Below are 16,921 nucleotides of genomic sequence, written 5' to 3' on the forward strand. Positions count from 1 at the left end.
CCGGCCGGGGGAGGGAGGGAGGGAGGGAAGGGAGGGTCGTTCCCTCCTGCCCGAGCTGTTTAGGGGATGGAGGGTTGGGGATGTCACTCGCTTTGCTCCTTCCCCGTCTCCTCCAGGCAGCCCTGGGCGCTGGTGGGGATCCTCGGAGGGGATCAGGGGTCCACAGCGGAAGAGAAGCGGGATTATCACGGGAATGGAACAACGGGGTTAGCCGTAGCCCGAAGAGATTTCCTTACCTACGACGGCACCCGTTTTACTGTTACTGCTTTCAGTGGATGGATAAAAGGTTTAGTCTTCCCCAACAATCGCTTGTCTTCTGTTGCTTTGCTCTGCTTTTTCTGTCCGCTGGGAATCTGAACAGTGCAATGACAATAATACCGTGGTCTTTTCTCATATGGACGGTGATCACACTAACGGCATTGCTCTCACAAAGTAACGTTTTAGCTGCCCACAAGGAGATGGCACTGACATATTTAACAGCTAGAGCACTTCTATCACACACAGTTATTTAGGTAAAAACTAACCCGATATGCTCTTTGGCTAGTTGCATCGTTTTGTCATGCACAACTGTAAAACTAATTGACTGCTTCATTTTTCAGGAGTGCCTCATAATGGATTTAAAGTGGAAGTGTCCAAAGGAATAATTCTTCATTTGGTGGATGAGGTTACTAGTTGGTTACCTGGTGACCGGATCGTCGTTGCCAGTACTGATTATTCTATGCATCAGGCTGAAGAGTTTAATCTCCTTCCTTGCCCTGAATGTAAAAGTAATCAAGTGAAAATCGACGGTATGAAGTAATTTTTTTAAGCCACTCATTTGTGGTAAATATTTATATTTTCTTGTCTCTATTGTTCTACATTTACTTGTCTTTTTAGCTAGTTTTTGTGCCATAAACACATGGATGCTTGTCATATGAGAGCTGAAAGCCCCAGTATTATATTGGGACTTTGAAGTTTGACCGAAGGCAGTAGTTCCTTGTCAAAGCTAGGGGAAGCGCTGATCTCCTCTGGGATCAAATACTGACAACTGGGCATGTCCCCAGACTTTGTGATTGCTTAAATGAAAGGCAAGTGCTTGCTTAGAACAATACCATGATGAAGATGCTGTGCTCGCCCTGAATGAAGAGATTTCTGATTTTCACAGGCAGCCCACTTTATCTTCATATTGGAGAAGTCATAGACGGCGTCGATATGAGGGCAGAGGTTGGTCTTCTGACAAGAAATATACTTATTCAAGGAGAAATGGAAGACTCCTGTTATGGACAAAATCAATGTCAGTTTTTCTCCTTTGACACATTTGGAGGACATATTAAAGTGAGTGATTTTTAACGCATATGCCTCTAGGTTGTTTCAAATCGTTCCTTTCCTGGTGTGTAAACAAGCAATATAATGCACGAAACTACCATTGCTTGTGGGGAAAAAAGGTATACTTGTCTGTAAAGGAGGGAAATGTTTGTTGGCCTGTTTCGCAAGACTAGACTTGCGATGAGGCTATGCCGTTTGGTCACCGCGTGTGCAAAACTGTACCCTTCCCTGGGTTAGAGGGGATTCTTTAGTGGCATCGCTGTCAGTAGGGTCAGTGTGAAGTGACACAGTTTGTGAGATGTCGCCGAAGAAATTGTGCTTCCTGCAGAGCAACCCTGCTCCCTTCATGGCTCAGAGAAGCGCTGGGTCTCACCCTGTTGTGCTTTGCCTCCTCTTGGTTGTCCCACATGTTCTTGGTGGAGGTGCAAAGTCTTGCTGTTCCAGGGGCTCTGTGTAGAATGACTCCTCTACCAGTTGGTGGAAATCGGGGAGCTGTGCAGGTCTTGCCTGAAATCGTTTGACAGAGGTAAAGTTGCCAGGAAACAGAGCCTGGTGGCAAATGTAGCTGACAGGAGGACCTTACCCATAGCCGTGTCACACACGGCTGTTGCAAAATGCCACGCAGGGTGTTTGGCAGCTGTACGTGGCAGCCCCGTGCCCGTTGGTGTGCTCTGCAGGTGCTGCGCTGCCGTGACTCAGAGCAGGGAGCTGACGCTTCCTTCTGGGATCAGGCCCTGGCTCACTCTGCAAACGTATTGCCTAATGAGAGAAAGAAGAAGAAGAAAAAAAAAAAAGCGTTTTTCTTTTTGCATGTGTTTATATTGTAATGCCTTATTTGGTTCTATGTTTGTCTCAACAGATCCTAAGGAATTTTCGCTCTGTTCACATGTCAGGAGTGGAATTAAAAAACATGGGGCAGCAGATCCTGGGCAGTTACCCTGTGCATTTTCACCTGGCTGAGGATGTGGATGAGAGAGGAGGCTACGAACGCCCGACCTACCTCGATAACCTGGCTATCCACCACTGCTTCTCTAGGTGTGTTGCCATACATGGAACTCATGGCCTTCTGGTAGGAGACATATTTTATTAGTACCAAGTTAATTTCTTTGCTTAGGCACTGCTAAACAGTAAGAGCCGTTTGTGATGCAAAGAGAAAGCAGAATGTTGAAAGAAGGCATCTTTTCCCCAAGAAATGTCCCGACTTGTCAACTTCATTTGACTGGTGTTCAGGTTAGGACCATTGCTCTGGTAGTGCAGCTCTTTGAAAGGAGTTTCAGCTTCTTAGTATTGCCTAATTAATATTAGTAGTGGTGTGATCACATACAGTGGTAGCTTTGCCATGGTTATTCTGGACAGTTTGTGATAATAGGAACTTTCTTTTAAAAGGAAAGCAATGGACCTTTACTGGACCTGACTGAAACAATGGACCTTTAATTTGCAGAGGAGATAGAAAAGACAGGGGTTGTTCAAGTCAGGGCAATGTGAAATATATCCCAAAATATTCACATGACAAAGGGAGTGAAATATGAGAGGGACAGACCCAAATGTCTGCTTCGGTGCCAGAAAAGCCCTCAGGAACTTGGCTTTGACCTAGATCCTCACAAGGGCGTTGTGGAGAGGAACGTAAAAAAAAACCAAAAAAAACCCACAAACCACAAAAAAGCCATACGTGTCCCAGCTGGAAAAAGACAGATTCCTGCTCCAGTCCTGACACGTCCAATTGCTGTGTGCTCTGCAGGACCCTGAACGGTGTTTCGGTGTCCATGGGCATTTCCTCATCCACCCGATGTGCGCTCAGGCAGAGACACTCCCTGAACTACCCGTCACCTCCCGCCTTTGCCCTGACAACTTTTTCTCAACCCTGGGCATAAAGCTGTGTAAGACACAACCTAGCTGCGCTCCGCTGGGCCTCTTGTGTGAAGGGCTTCCCCCAAAAGGATGCGTTCACAAAAACGTGATGTTGGGCTTGCACAACTGGGAGTACTTTTCATGTACCCTAAGCTGGATTTGTATTGTCCAGATGACTCAAAATTTCTCACTGCCTTCTCGTATACATGATTTGCTCTGGCTGTAGAGCCTGCTTTTGTGTACAGAGCCATTAGGTGGTAGGAGACTTGCCCGGTATGTGCAGATATGGTTTAACTTGCTTTTTCTTCTTGTTGGTATTAAACCTCTGGAATTGAAGGAACCTGCCCGGGGTGAAAAATTAAGCCTTATGTTAATATTGGTCCTGAGAAGAATGGTGTATGCTCTTGCTCTTTCTCAGAAGTGAGGTTGTCAAGGGTTTATCTGGATGCGTGGGATGCACTAGTTGTGAAATCAAGAATCCAAGGGTGGGATCCACCTCCCCCCCGGCATCTGGCTGCTGAGGGCTTTGAGTCCATGAATTGGTGAACAGATTTTATAGCAAAGGTTAAATATGCGATTCCGCAGAAGCATTGTGTGGTTTCAATACAGTCATTAAGATAAAGAATGATTAAAATGTAATAAAAAGCCCTGCATGAAGAATAAATAAAAATAATTTACAGTTCCAGAGAAGAGCGTGTGTATGAGCGCAAGGCAGTTAAATAACGTGGATGGCTCCCTCTTTTAGCATCGGGTTATGAAACTTCATCCCTTGAGGCAGAATAAATCAGATGGGTGGTTTTTCCCTCTCCTGTTTCGAGGGTTTAGAGGATGTAATTGTAGAAGTACGTTGCAGGAGCGCGGCGGTTTGTGCCTTGCTGTGTCCGGGCCATGCGGCGCTGTCTGCAAGGCCCTTCTTCCATCTGCTCTTCCCGTGTGCCAGCCTTGTGCCGCTTTGCGAGCCGGTGGCACGCACAGCTTGGGCGACCCGCCGTGGCTGGGAAGCAGGCTGTGACGTGCCGCTGCTGCCCTGGCACACACAGACCACTGTAGCTTCGTGTCTAACATTGCAGCGCATAAAGGTCACTTATATTGTGTTGCTGAGCTATATATAATTCGGTGTTTGGAGGCACCTTCATCACCGGGTGTCGGGCCCAGCGGCGGGGCTGTCGCCTGCGCGGTGGGCAGTGTTTCATGCTGACACGTACAGTAACACGCCGCTGTCGCCGTGCCGCAGGTGGTCTCTCCTTCCCAAGCTTTTAGTTTCTATCTGTGACATGCCAGAACTGCTCAGTGATTGGGGCTGTGATCTAATGGCACGGACCCTTATCCGTCAGTGCAAATGTAAGCGACCCATATATTATGTTATTTTTGGCTAGGAGAGGGCAATCAATATAGTTTCGTGTACTTAAGTTTTCTGGGCTGCCACGTGTTTCTGAAGCTGTGACAAATCACATGAATTAAAGCTAAAATCTGGTTTTGGATAGAAGGCTGGTTTTTAACACAGCTGTCTGAAGCACAGATTAGCCGAACTTCAGCTAAATTCAGAAGACTGAAACTCTACAATTGAAATGCCGTTTAAAACAGCAGGCGGTTTGCTGTTGCAGTTTCTTTCCAAAAATAGTCTCCCGTGGCCTCCTTAGCGCAGCTTCTGCCCGTCATTTGGAAGGATAGAAGTAGCCAGGCTTACTGTTCTTAGCAGGCTGGCAAGGACACTTGCATTTTTATCTAAATCCATTTCCTATCTGTATTTCCAAGACTCAGCTGGTAGGGACGTGTTCCGTGTCGCTGCACGTGGGTTCTCTGTTACCCTCCTTATAGCTCACCCGAGCTACTGCACCTGCCTGCAGGGTCTGGGTGGCTTTCCAAAGCTGTATCGGGTAGGAGTTGGGTACCTGCTTGTGTTGTGCCTTATTTTTAACTCTTTCTTGAATGCCTCATTAGGGCAGAAACAAGAGCAGCAGGTGAGAAGTTTGAGGGGTGACTGCCAGGGAAACAATGAAATCCAGTAGGGATCTACCTATGGGGACTATACTGCTCGTGACTCCAGATGTTATGCACGGTTCCAGCCCATTAAGGGGAAAGCACAGGATATGAATCTGAAATGGATTTGGTTCAAGTGTCCCTCTGTATACGGAAATAACCAAGTAGGTTAATATCAGTTAACTTGCAGTCTTACACGGACATACCCCTGACGTCAACAGGAATTTCGTATGCCTGAAGAGTGAATAAATACGCTGACAGGGATCACTGGACTACAAAGTTAGGTTTCCATAAGATTTAGTAACAAATAGCTGGTATTTTAACTAACCTGATTTAGTATTTACATTTAAAAGAAGGATTTCTGAATTTGTCTTCGTAAGACTGTACATCAAAGGAGGCTTGTGCTAAGTCCTCTTGGTCAAATTAGGGTTTAACGCAATATCCCCATGCATGTCAGTTAATCTTAAATAGGCTGAAAGAGTGAAATACCATCTCTGCCCAAGCTGATCATTACAGGAGTGATGTGGCCCTGCACCTTCTGAGTGGAGGAGCAAGAACAGAAACCTCGTTAACATAAATTACTTCACATGGTGCATTTTAAAGAATTTCTGATTTTATTTGGGAAGTGTTGCGGTCATGAAAATTTCTGGATTAACCAGGCTAACTCTTTATCATGCGAGACGCGCTTATCTTTACGCAGATATTTACTCCTCGACACTGAATCGAATGTTCTCTCCTAGAGCTGAGGGCAGTCTTAAACCCAGTATTTTGCAATTTTCCTTTAATTATGCATGCGACCTTCCTCGGAGTAATTTTAACATCAGTTTTGCTGTCTAAGAAGATCAGCCCCCAGTTATGCAAACCGCACGTAGTTTGAGTTACTCCAGGACGGGCACCTACGGAGGCACTGCTCGCCGAGCAGAGGGGTGGCAAAACCACTCCATCAGCATTTCGGCAACTTATTGATAAGCAAAGCACGTCACTTATAGTCCCTACTGCTGTCAGCATTGCCATCTATGGCCTCTATACTTTTTTCCAGGTAAAAGACACCATTGGCTATGACACTCTGGGGCACTGCTTCTTCCTCGAAGACGGGACGGAGCAACGCAATACGTTTTATCACAACTTGGGCCTCCTCACGAGGTCAGGAACGATCTTGCCTTCGGATCGCAATGAGGCCATGTGCCTTGCCATCCGCAGCCACGTCTATGGGAACTACGTTCCTGTGCCGAGCACCGACTGCATGTAAGTGCTCTGGGAGCTGGAGTCAGGCTTCGAACTTACGTTGCTCTTTATAGCCGGGTCCCAAAGAATGCTGTGGTGAAACTTTTGAAAGGTGCCATTTGATATTAAATGAAAAATTGTGGCTTTTTCTACCATTTCTCATTTTAAGATAATTTAGCTACTTGACCATGTTTTGCATGTGAAGATATGTGTTAACACCTGCATGAATCCTAAGTAAGGAATATTTGCTGCTGGTTATTCCTGCTACTGTTTCCTGAGAATTGCAAATATGTTAGAGCACTTTGCTCGTTTCTGAACCCCTTTCAATTTTTATTTCTTTTTACGTTGAAAGCTCCATGAGGTCTGTCCGATAAACGCAAACTGCTTCAGCCCTGGTATAGGCTGGCAAAAATATCACTACAAAGTGAGTTTTTGCCGTATTTCCCCAAGGCTGAATTGGGGCCGGAGCATCTAGAGTAAATTGGTCAATAGTATGTGGGTGGATGAATATCTAGAACATATCAGGAGATTTAGCGAGAATGTAGAGATTAGCGTAAACTACGGTGAGCATCATTTAACAATAAACAATATCCTGCTATAGCTGACCCAAGTTAGCCTCTATTTTGGAGACTGATTAGCTGTGACATGGGCACCTGGGGGGACGCAGGCACTTGACTGGCTACGATTTGCGAGCAAGAGCATAGTTTAGGCAAGGAAATTTCTATTTTCATGTTTTCTGGAAAAGGATCCAGTGGCCAAACCCTATATATTTAAATTTGTGTAAATAAACCTACAGATTAATTACAGTTATCGTTGTTGAAATGCTAAGGTTGCCTATATGGTTAATACAGATTTATTTTGTGCCGATTTAGCGGTTCTGTTAATCCAAAGGAGTGTGGGTGCTTGACAATGTAATTGTTAAGGTGGCTAAAAAATTATTGAGATTTTCTGCTTAGAATGATCAAATTAATTCGTAGGGTAATGAGAAAAGATTTACAGTGTTTTTACGTGTGGTCTTTATTACTGCAAAAGATGTTATCAAATGAAGTAAGACAACAGATGATATTTTCATAGCTATATCTGTCTTCTGTTTGTGCCACTACTGATCTTCCCTCTAAAGCAGAAACTCCTTATTTGAACAGACGTCAAAATAATACCTCCTTAATCTCCTGCTTAATGAGCCATTTGTGGCTTGCAAGGCCAGTTGTTTTGTTTTCCACATTGAAGCTTCAAAAATCCATAGAGATTCCCATACCTCCTGCCACTGCCCCTGAAGTTCCAAAAAACAAACCAGAAGTTCACTTTTCAGGTATTTTTCCAAAGCTGCCTAACTTTTTTTAAAAAAAAAAGTGACATCGGGTTTCCTTAAGCTGCCTTTAACAGAGCATGGATTTTGTGTTAACGGTCTCATATAATTTACAATAGGTTCAGCATGTGGCTCCGTAAATGAGCACGTCTGACATCACTAGATGGTTTCTTTTCCTTAAAGAGTATCATTAAAAGGTTGTGTGGAGTTTTAAAGTCAATAGGAGAGTTGTGGCTCAAGTCCAGCGCAGTGCTATGAAAATGTATCCCTTCCTGTTTGGTAACTGCTTAGGATCATTTTGATTTTGATTTTTTTCAGGGCTGTCAGCACATTCTGGATTGCAAATCCGAACAACAACTTAATAGAGAATGCAGCAGCTGGTGCTCAGGTAAAACCATTTCACAGCAAGAGCTGTGCTTTGCATCCAGTTCCCATATGTTCGACTATTATTGATGTCACCAGTGTGAGGGCAATGAATTTTTAGTAAGCCATCGTAACATTTAGATATGTATTTTGGCAACCTTTGTCTCTGTTAAGAACAAGTTTTTGCCTACAGTCACTGGTATCGCCGAGACTGATTTCTCTCGCAACGGTGGCTGGAGATGGTGTGTGGTGCCTCTTAGCCAACGTTGATTTTTATTAGTAGTTAATAGTTAAATGCACAATAAAGTTTTATATTTGTATATATAAATACATACTCTCTCCTTGTTATTATCTCTGATGTTTACCCAAGTCATGTTTGTGTCTAATGTGCCTGTATAGAGAAGGCCGTGTTTTCTAATAAACCACTTGAATTTCACCCACAATATATGCATTTTTAAAAGCAGTGTGTGTGTGCCTTGGGGCCCATTGTGCATGCCAAAGGATAAGTCGGGAGGTGTAAGAGTTTGGGCTGGTGTGTGTCCCCTGGGACCTGCATGTGTTTGGCAGGCTCAGGTTAGGAATCTGGCCAGCACAGTGGGAAACCCTAAGTCCCCGAGATAAATTGTGTCATTAATTGTAAGTATCCTGTTTCTTGGACCTCCCTTTCTCCTTTAGGATGTCGGGATATGGTACATCTTCCACCGGGTTCCCACTGGACAGTCTGAGGGGCAATATCCAGAGGGACAGGCGGAACATACACCCTTGGGAGTATTTTACAACAACAGAGTCCACTCCAATTTCAAGGCACGTTGGATGATTTTTATATGTTACTACCAATATAATAGCATGGCATGGGGCTGGCTGTGTGTGGTGCTCTGAAATCGTGGGTATCTCACACTTTGATAACGGTCTTTTGACACTGTATCAAGAGAAAATCAAAATTTGGGGATGATTCTCTTTCTAATGGTTAAAGAGGGAGCTGAGCAGAATGGGGGCTCCCATTTCAGCACGTGTTAGAGGGGATGTGCCCAGGCCATAGATACACCTACTACTAAGTGAGATTTAAGGAATGACAAGCAGGACACTGAGCACTGCTGTTGGCCGCAGTGGCGCAAGGATATGGGGGGATGAGTTGTTTGTGCCAGGGCCTGCTCATCACCTTTGAAAAGTGAGAGTAATTCCAAGAAAAACGCTTTCCTCCAAATATACTGTTGACATGAAAACATAACCTGTAAGCTATAAAAAGTATTTTTAACTTATTTCTCAGGAGTCTAGATTGAAATCAGTGCTTGTTCTCTGTGCCTTGCATATTTTACATCTCAGTCCATGACAACTGCTGCTCTAGCCCAAAGTCTTTAACTTGGCTACAGCAGCTCATGTTCTCTTTTGACTGTCGGGGGACTCGTCACTCTTTATTTAAAGCCTTACTCCTTAACAGCGCTCTTTTTCCAAAAAGTTATCAAGAGCTTGGCAGAGTCCCTTATTGCTTTCCGCGAGGGAGAGAGGGAGAGCGGGAGTTCGGTGCCTTGCTCTGGGTCAGGAGGCAGCCCAAGGTGCTGATGCATAACACATGGCAGGGCAGGCTCTGTCCTGGCTTCAGCCTCTGCTAATGCCACGCTGAGCTGAGGGACGCCGAAAGGGAAGAGAAAGCCCAGGCTGCGGGCGCTCGCTGTGCCTGCACGCACTGGCTGCCCGCATCCATTGATAAAAGTCTGGGATCTCTGGTCTCTCTTAAAATAATTGGAGTCGGGTGCATTTTCAGGCTGGTTTGTTTATTGGAAAAGGAGTAAAGACAACGAGAGCCAGTGCTGAAGATCCCAGAGAGTATCTCACTGTCGATAATGCCAGGTAAGCGCACGCTGTATGGCTAAGTATTTTGGATAGTTGCGTTGCTTCTTGGCTTCTGCATTGTATTTAGCAGATCATTAATGTCTCATTATGGCTGGAGCATCTGAAAAAAAAACAACCCACAAGCTATCTCTGATGTGCAGAGGGAAATACTTCATAGCTGTGCACTGAATTGTTTGTCTTCTTGCTGATCAAACGCGGTACACGTGCACTTGGGGTTATGAGGACTAAGCAGTGAAGCACGTGAAAGGGGATCCAGATCCATTAGCGGGTTTGTAAACTCCAGCATTTCTTATTAATTACTTAGAGGACTGTACATCTGAAAAATGATGTAAGAGCCTGCTGAGACTGCTCTAGGATTAATGAGGAAAATAAAGTAGCCTCAAAGCTTTCTGTCAGCTGCTTTAAAATATCTGAGCTTCCTTTCGCTAAGTGGAAGCAGATAAATCAAGGCCATTTTCCCACTCACTGCAGCCTGATGGGTTTATGTGAGGAGGATGTGGCAGAAATCAGCTCCTGGTGAAACCTTGAGTTTTTTCGTCCTCCATCATATCCTATCAATGCCACATATAATGCTCCCATATGGCTGGAAGGAAAGGGGGACTTTGCGTCCCTTTGTGAGACTTCCCTGCCAAGGTCGCCCCCTTGGCACTGAAGGGGCATCTCCCTTAGTACATTGGCTGGAGAAGTAGGAGGTGAGGGTAGACTCAGAAAAAGCAATTGTTTTCCAAACATGGCACAAATATCCCATTAACAGCCAGTGTGGCAAGAAATAGCCACACCACTAGTAACTGAATAGTAATTGAGAAGCACCCGGTTCCCAGGGCAAATCCTTTTTTCATATGACAGCTTCTCTTTCAGCAGAGACAGAGGCATATGGAGGTCTGGTCTGTACATGCGGGGAAAGCAGCTCCAATTACTCCCTTATCTTTGCGGAATGAGATTCTTGAAAGCACCTAATTGATTTTCTAGCATCAATCCAGGGATTCTCAATGGGCCTTGTAAGGACAATTACAAAAGGACCCAAGGGACTGGGGAAAAATGTTTTCTGTGCCTCTAAATCACACTGAATCAAATTAAGGAGTAGCAGTAGGCCCACTGAAGTCTAGTGAGAAATATCCTGTTGATTTCACTGGGGCCAGAATTTCACTGTTATGAATGGTTATTGTTTTCTGCTTTTGTACCAAAGCACAGAGATGAAATCAAGCTAATAGCCTGACTCTCATCCAGGGCGTATCACCTCTTTAGGCCCATCATGATGATATTTAGAAGCCAAACGAGGTCTGTGAGGCACAACCTCCCCTGTCTGAGGTCGGTTCCTATGTCTCTTGTGCCCCATTAACTAAGCTCCTTGCTTCAGGTTTCGCCCACATCAAGATGCTGATCCTGAAAAGCCGCGAGTTCCTGCCGTGATTGATGGTCTTATTGCTTTTAAAAATAATGACCATGGGGCCTGGGCCAGGGGTGGCGACATTATTTTCCGCAACTCGGGGTAGGTTACTGTAATTACGTGTTATATCACTCCCCTCGCTGCAGACATAAATAGGTCTGTAGGCCAAATTCACTGCAGACATTCCTCCTCATTTACACCGTTGTGTTTCTTCTGTCCCAGGTTTTCAGACAATGGAATTGGACTCACTCTGGCAAGGTAATTTCTTAAAATCGACCTCCTTCCAGTTTTTTTCCCCCAATGTGAGAGGCTCAAGAATGGAAGCCGAGACACTCCCCTGGTAATTCCTGTAAGACATGAGAAAACCTCACGTTTCCCTCCCAGACCACATCAAGTCTTGCCTGCACAGCCGTTAATACAAGGGGCAATTTAGCCTTTCATTCTCTTTGCCTCAGCGTGTCTGGGGAATACATCATAATTGCTGAATATTTCCTTTTGGACGGTAGGTGCTGAACCAGTAGACTAAACATCTGGTTCTGCATTCGGGGAGACTTTTCTTCTGCTCTAGCCCAGTGGACCAGCATTGCCCGTAGCTCACGTGCTGCTGGCGCAGGGCGTCTGGGATGGTCCCACGTGGTGGCACAGCAGGTCTCCTGCCTCTTCTGCTGGTGTCTGCCATGCTCCTGCTGCTCTCGTCTCGACCCCTCTTGCAAAAGACCTGCAAAAATAAGCCATAGCTGAAGCCCACTGCAGGCAATGAGAATCAGTGATATTTGGTTCTTGCTTCAGGGATGTAGCCAAAAATTTATAAAGGAACTCAGTATAGAGTGTTTATTTTTATATACATACATATATATATATGGTTGAGCTTACCCTGACTGAGTTACCTGTATTAGTGACGCCCGAGCACTAAGCTACCCCAGCACTAACTTGCTGGTTTCCAAAGAGATTTTGAGAGCAGGCTGTTATACCACCGCGTGCACTTTTTTTCCAAATTAAGAAAGAAATTCTAATGTGTCTGTGGTGTAATTAAAAAGTGTTAATTAATCGGTTGCGCTGTGCTGCACAGTTACCTGGTGTTTCTTTGCTTGTAGCGATGGAACTTTCCCGACAGACGAAGGCTCCAGCCTGGAGGTTACACGCTCCGTTTTTGTTGGAGAAAGCAGCAACTTTGGCTCCCAGGGAGGCCAAAACAGCTACTGGGGAAAAGGGGCAAATGGAGAATACAGAACACTGCCCAGAAACAAGTGAGTTATTCTTCTGCCATTTCTTCTTGGTGTTAGCATAAGTTAGAAGAAAAGCCTCAGGAATGAACGTGACTACCAACAAGTAATTTATAACAGGTGTTTAAATTATTGTACAGGCCAGAAACAATAAGCATCCGAATAAACTCACTCTTCAAGCCAACAGCTTGAGAGCATTCTTGACTGGATGTGTTTGATTTAATTTTCTGCTTAATTTATTAGTTGCTGGAGAACGGATTAGAGAATCTGAAAGATACCAAGTGGCTTTTGTTGTAGCGCTTTGGTGGCGCAGCTCCCATCCGCCATGCCACCGTCCCTCCTGCCGGCATAGCTGGGCAAACATGGCCAGTTTGACAAAGGAGAAACCATTTTTCATTATTGCATCTTATTTCTCTTTCAATAGCTGTATGTTATTGTCTATTTTGATAGCAAATATTTGATTGCTCCTGCCGAGGAACCACAGTGCCTACCCACATCCCCATAGCAAGGTGTGGCTTCCCCAAGCCTAAATTCTACCCTAATGTATGTTTTTGGTGATGCTAACCATCATTAACCCCTCTACGAGGAATATAAAATTAAGGAATAAGCAGTACTCAGCAGACATGCCCTGCACACAGCCCCGACTATACGTGTCTCACCCATAAGTGACACAGGAATGGGATCTGTGTAGGGCAGTAAGATTAATCAGAGCTATCCTCAGTTATTATCAGTGTTGTTATTTTAATTGCAATTGCAGAAAAAGCTCCTTTGCAGTTCAAACAAGGTCTAATCATCTGCGATATTCTTAAGCAATGTGCTCTTGGAAAGAAGTATGCCAAAATGTCTCATATCCATCCTTTCATTACACCTTAGTGCAAAATGGGATGTGGGGGTTGTACCAGATCAAACTACTGCGATAACAGCTCTGGAAATTGAAGAAGAATTATTTGGTCAAGAAACACTGTTTGTGCCTGGTGTTTCCAATAGGCAAAGTGTTTCTGGATCTCTGGAGCCAACCAGCAATAAAAAACATCAGGGCTCGGGGGGAATCTGCATCTCAGTGACCCCCAGGCTGGATAGAACCCGTGTGCCCATGTGATGTCCACTTTGTGGCTTCCATGCCTGAGCAACCCTTTCTGGATTCAGTAAGCATTGACCTACCCTTCCATGCTACTACTAGCCAGCTTCATTACCATCTACGAAGCCGCTGCAGGCCACCTTCTAATTAAACGCTACGAGGGACAAGCAAAACTTGGCACCTTCTCAAAACAAACCATGGAAGGCGCAGGTCCTTACCTGTGACTCCAGTGGCGTCTCCTTCAACTCTGACATGTCTTGACAACATGTCCATGGACTGATGCTGCAGGAATTGCTTTCCTGTATGAAATGCTGTGGACTAGATCTTAGGGATCTCCCGTGACGTGGCTTGTAGGGAGAGAAGAAACTGTGCTGCACCATTTGGTACCTGCTTCCAAGGAGACACTTGCCTCCAGGGAGTCTGATGTTTTTTCAATCATGCTGATGTTTTTGTGAGAAACCCTTCCACCCTGGAAAAGGGAACCGGTTGGCTGTGCTGCCACACAACCCTTTGGGTCTTCCTTGTGGTGATGAACCCCTGGGTGGCTGGGGACAAGGGTTTTGAACTGCGTTAGCCCAGCTTACAAGCCTTAGGCAAGCTTACGAGTCCTTTCTTTTGGCTCTTGAACCTTATCCTGTAGAGGATGTTCGGCGGAGTTTCATCTTTCATTAACTGTGTGATGAGAGTCCAGATCCCAGTTTTGGGAAAGGAAAGGTGGTTGAACTACTTGTTAATATCTTTCTGCGACTTTAGGAGAAGACTCAGAGTTTGCCCAAACTTTTAATGCAGGACTGTATTTGTTTTTAAATCTCACAGGACATTCCCTATACGTGGATTCCAGATTTATGATGGGCCTGTCAGGATGGCAAAATGCACTTTCAAGAAGTTCACCCCGACTGTTGACAGATACTCAAGTGCCATTGGGTTCTTCATGAAAAACTCCTGGCAGATAAGCCCCCAGAATAACGTGTCACAGATCCTGATGGAGAAAAGTGTGAGTAAGAAAAGCAGGAATGCATGCTGTTAGATGTGCAAGTTTTTGAAGTTTTTAGAAGTGGTGAGAGATTTATCCTAGGGCAGGAATTTCCAGGTAGTGATGCATGTTACATTGGTGCATACCGCATACCATTGATTCGTTTGGCAACTTTTTTCTTTTTTTTTTTTTTTTAACGAAGGCTATTTATAAGCCAGTGAAGTGTGAAGGTATCTTATGCCTGGGCAGACATACGTTAAAAAAAATCTGTGTTAGATGAAGATTTCTTGTAACCAGAAAATCCAGAACATGAGTCTCAGCTGGTGCAGCATTACCAGCTTCCACATGCTGAGGACCTGGTGACGACCTGGCCTCAGAGGTTGAGGAGACCACAAATGAGATGTCAGGAGGCAGTAAGCTGCAAAACAATTCTTACACAGAAATAAGCAAATGCATGGCCCAGTTTCTGGCGTCAGCATTGAAATTCCTGTTGAGCACAACAGGGACTTCCCTTGAGCAGTGACAGCAGAATGGGGCTCTCTATCTCTGCCTTGACAGGAGCTGTAGGATGCTGAGCAATTCCTGTCCCTGTCCTGGATTCCTGCAGGGATCGTGACCCCATGTGCTTGGCTTGGGAAATGATAGATTCCACCTGGCACGCTCCCAGGGATCACAACTACTCCTTAGCTTTTTTCAAACAAGGTTCATGCTTGTTAGGATGTTCATGAACTGTAGTAACTTCGGCTTGAGGTTTGGATTTTTTCTTGAGAAAAATTTCCATTGCTCTGGGCTTGACCAATATCACTCTCTCTGGCAAGCAGTTAGTTTGTCTGTCCCCTCTCTGGTACACTTTAGACCAACAACAGGAGGGTATTTCACGAAAGGATGACGTTGATTGCAGACACTTGACTGCTCCTCTAAGGAAAACACAGTGCATTTCAGTAAAGATATCTTCGTTACCTTAGATGCTTTAGGGAGCTTTGGAACACGAATAAAGGCTAATTTGCCATACCTGCTTTATGTCCTCCCTTGGGGAAACGGTTATAAGATGATCATGGGGAATATGAATGAGAAAATCAACCTGGAACCAGGGAGGGGATCTTAGAGAAAAATGTACGATGGAAAAAGTTTGATCGGTGGACTGGAAGAGAGTGGAAATTTTCCTCCAGTAACCGGTGTAGGACTCTGTCCAACAGAATGGTTTCAGACAGATGCTATCTGTGCACGTTAGCAGAGGGGATGATTACCTCCTGAATGGCTGAAAATGCAGCTCTTTAGTACAGTTGCACCATTTGAGGCCAATGAGCCTGTTAAATATCCCAGCATTTTTCATCTGAGAGGCAGTTTAGTACTGCAATGCCTTTAAGATCTGAGGTTTTCAAGGTAAAAATGGTCAGAAGGCTTACTAAATACTTCTGCAAAGCAAATTAAAATAATACACTGTCAGCTTATTCCGAAAAAAACTAATGACATTTTCCCAATAACTAGTTCTTGCATGTACATTTCCAAGAAATACCCATTTCTGAAGTTGGTGTTTTGCCAACTTAAAAACCATTTATGTTCGTAACCACCTGCATCCCAGCACTTTTCACTTTGGTTCTATTTCGTCTGGATTGAACCCAGATGTGCTAAATCCGATTTCAGACTTGAAGGACCACGATTAGTTTATTGTTTTGTTGCTAATTGCTATACGGGACAATATGTCTTTGACTAGTTAAGATAGAGCCTGTAGACCGCTTTAATTAATTTTCCATCTCCAGGCTTCATTTTATTACTTTTTAAAGGGTAGCTAAGTACTAATTCCCTGAAGGACAATCATTTTATAGTTGTGTTTTAAGAAGAAATTAAACGTTACTGCAAGTTGTATAGTGATGACAAAACTATTAGTCATGCTGAAGGAATAGTTGTATAATTAATCAGACTAATCAGCAGATTGGTTAGACAACAAAATAATAAAGCCAGTCAGGTCTTGTTTAATTCCAGCATAAAAGTAACAGTCAAGTAGAACAGAAGACCTAAACATGATGCTGCACAAAACATATTCTAGTTGCCTTTCTGTTATCAAACCTAAATCTCACATATTAATATATCTGTGCATTTATCAATAGCAACATTATTGATATTGATATAGCTATTTTGTTTGTTTGTTTGTTTTTAAAAAGGGTGCTTTTTAAAAGTTATTTCAAAGCAGTGGAAGTGGTAGTTGGTCTTAACCCAGCAGAGGGCATGACGGATGGTTGTGGTCTCCTGTAGACCTGGTTACTGTCAGTCAGTGGGACTTGGAGAGCCCAAAGGAGAGGGCCCCAGCCCAGAACAGAGCCATGCCCGAAAAGGACACGTGTGCAGCATTTCTTAAGAAGACCTCACATGTCTCTTTTAAGTC

The 16,921-nt window shown here is 44.4% G+C and overlaps 2 protein-coding genes across 4 annotated transcripts in view; both read left to right on the forward strand.

Annotated features, from left to right (window-relative positions):
* Positions 1-16,921, forward strand: part of LOC141748211 (cell surface hyaluronidase CEMIP2-like) — a 59,123-nt gene that overhangs the window by 9,834 nt on the left and 32,368 nt on the right. For both annotated transcript variants that reach the window (XM_074599869.1, XM_074599868.1), the window contains exons 6-17: positions 117-286; positions 600-788; positions 1,145-1,314; positions 2,165-2,374; positions 6,173-6,378; positions 7,982-8,051; positions 8,702-8,830; positions 9,789-9,874; positions 11,235-11,366; positions 11,487-11,522; positions 12,359-12,511; positions 14,382-14,559. In XM_074599869.1, coding sequence (XP_074455970.1) covers positions 117-286; positions 600-788; positions 1,145-1,314; positions 2,165-2,374; positions 6,173-6,378; positions 7,982-8,051; positions 8,702-8,830; positions 9,789-9,874; positions 11,235-11,366; positions 11,487-11,522; positions 12,359-12,511; positions 14,382-14,559 — 1,729 coding nt within the window. The remainder of the gene's footprint in view (positions 1-116; positions 287-599; positions 789-1,144; positions 1,315-2,164; positions 2,375-6,172; positions 6,379-7,981; positions 8,052-8,701; positions 8,831-9,788; positions 9,875-11,234; positions 11,367-11,486; positions 11,523-12,358; positions 12,512-14,381; positions 14,560-16,921) is intronic.
* Positions 1-16,921, forward strand: part of CEMIP (cell migration inducing hyaluronidase 1) — a 115,472-nt gene that overhangs the window by 2,753 nt on the left and 95,798 nt on the right. The gene's annotated exons all lie outside the window — the stretch shown is intronic.

Source organism: Larus michahellis, chromosome 9 (genome assembly GCF_964199755.1).
Source record: "Larus michahellis chromosome 9, bLarMic1.1, whole genome shotgun sequence".
Classification (NCBI taxonomy): domain Eukaryota; kingdom Metazoa; phylum Chordata; class Aves; order Charadriiformes; family Laridae; genus Larus; species Larus michahellis.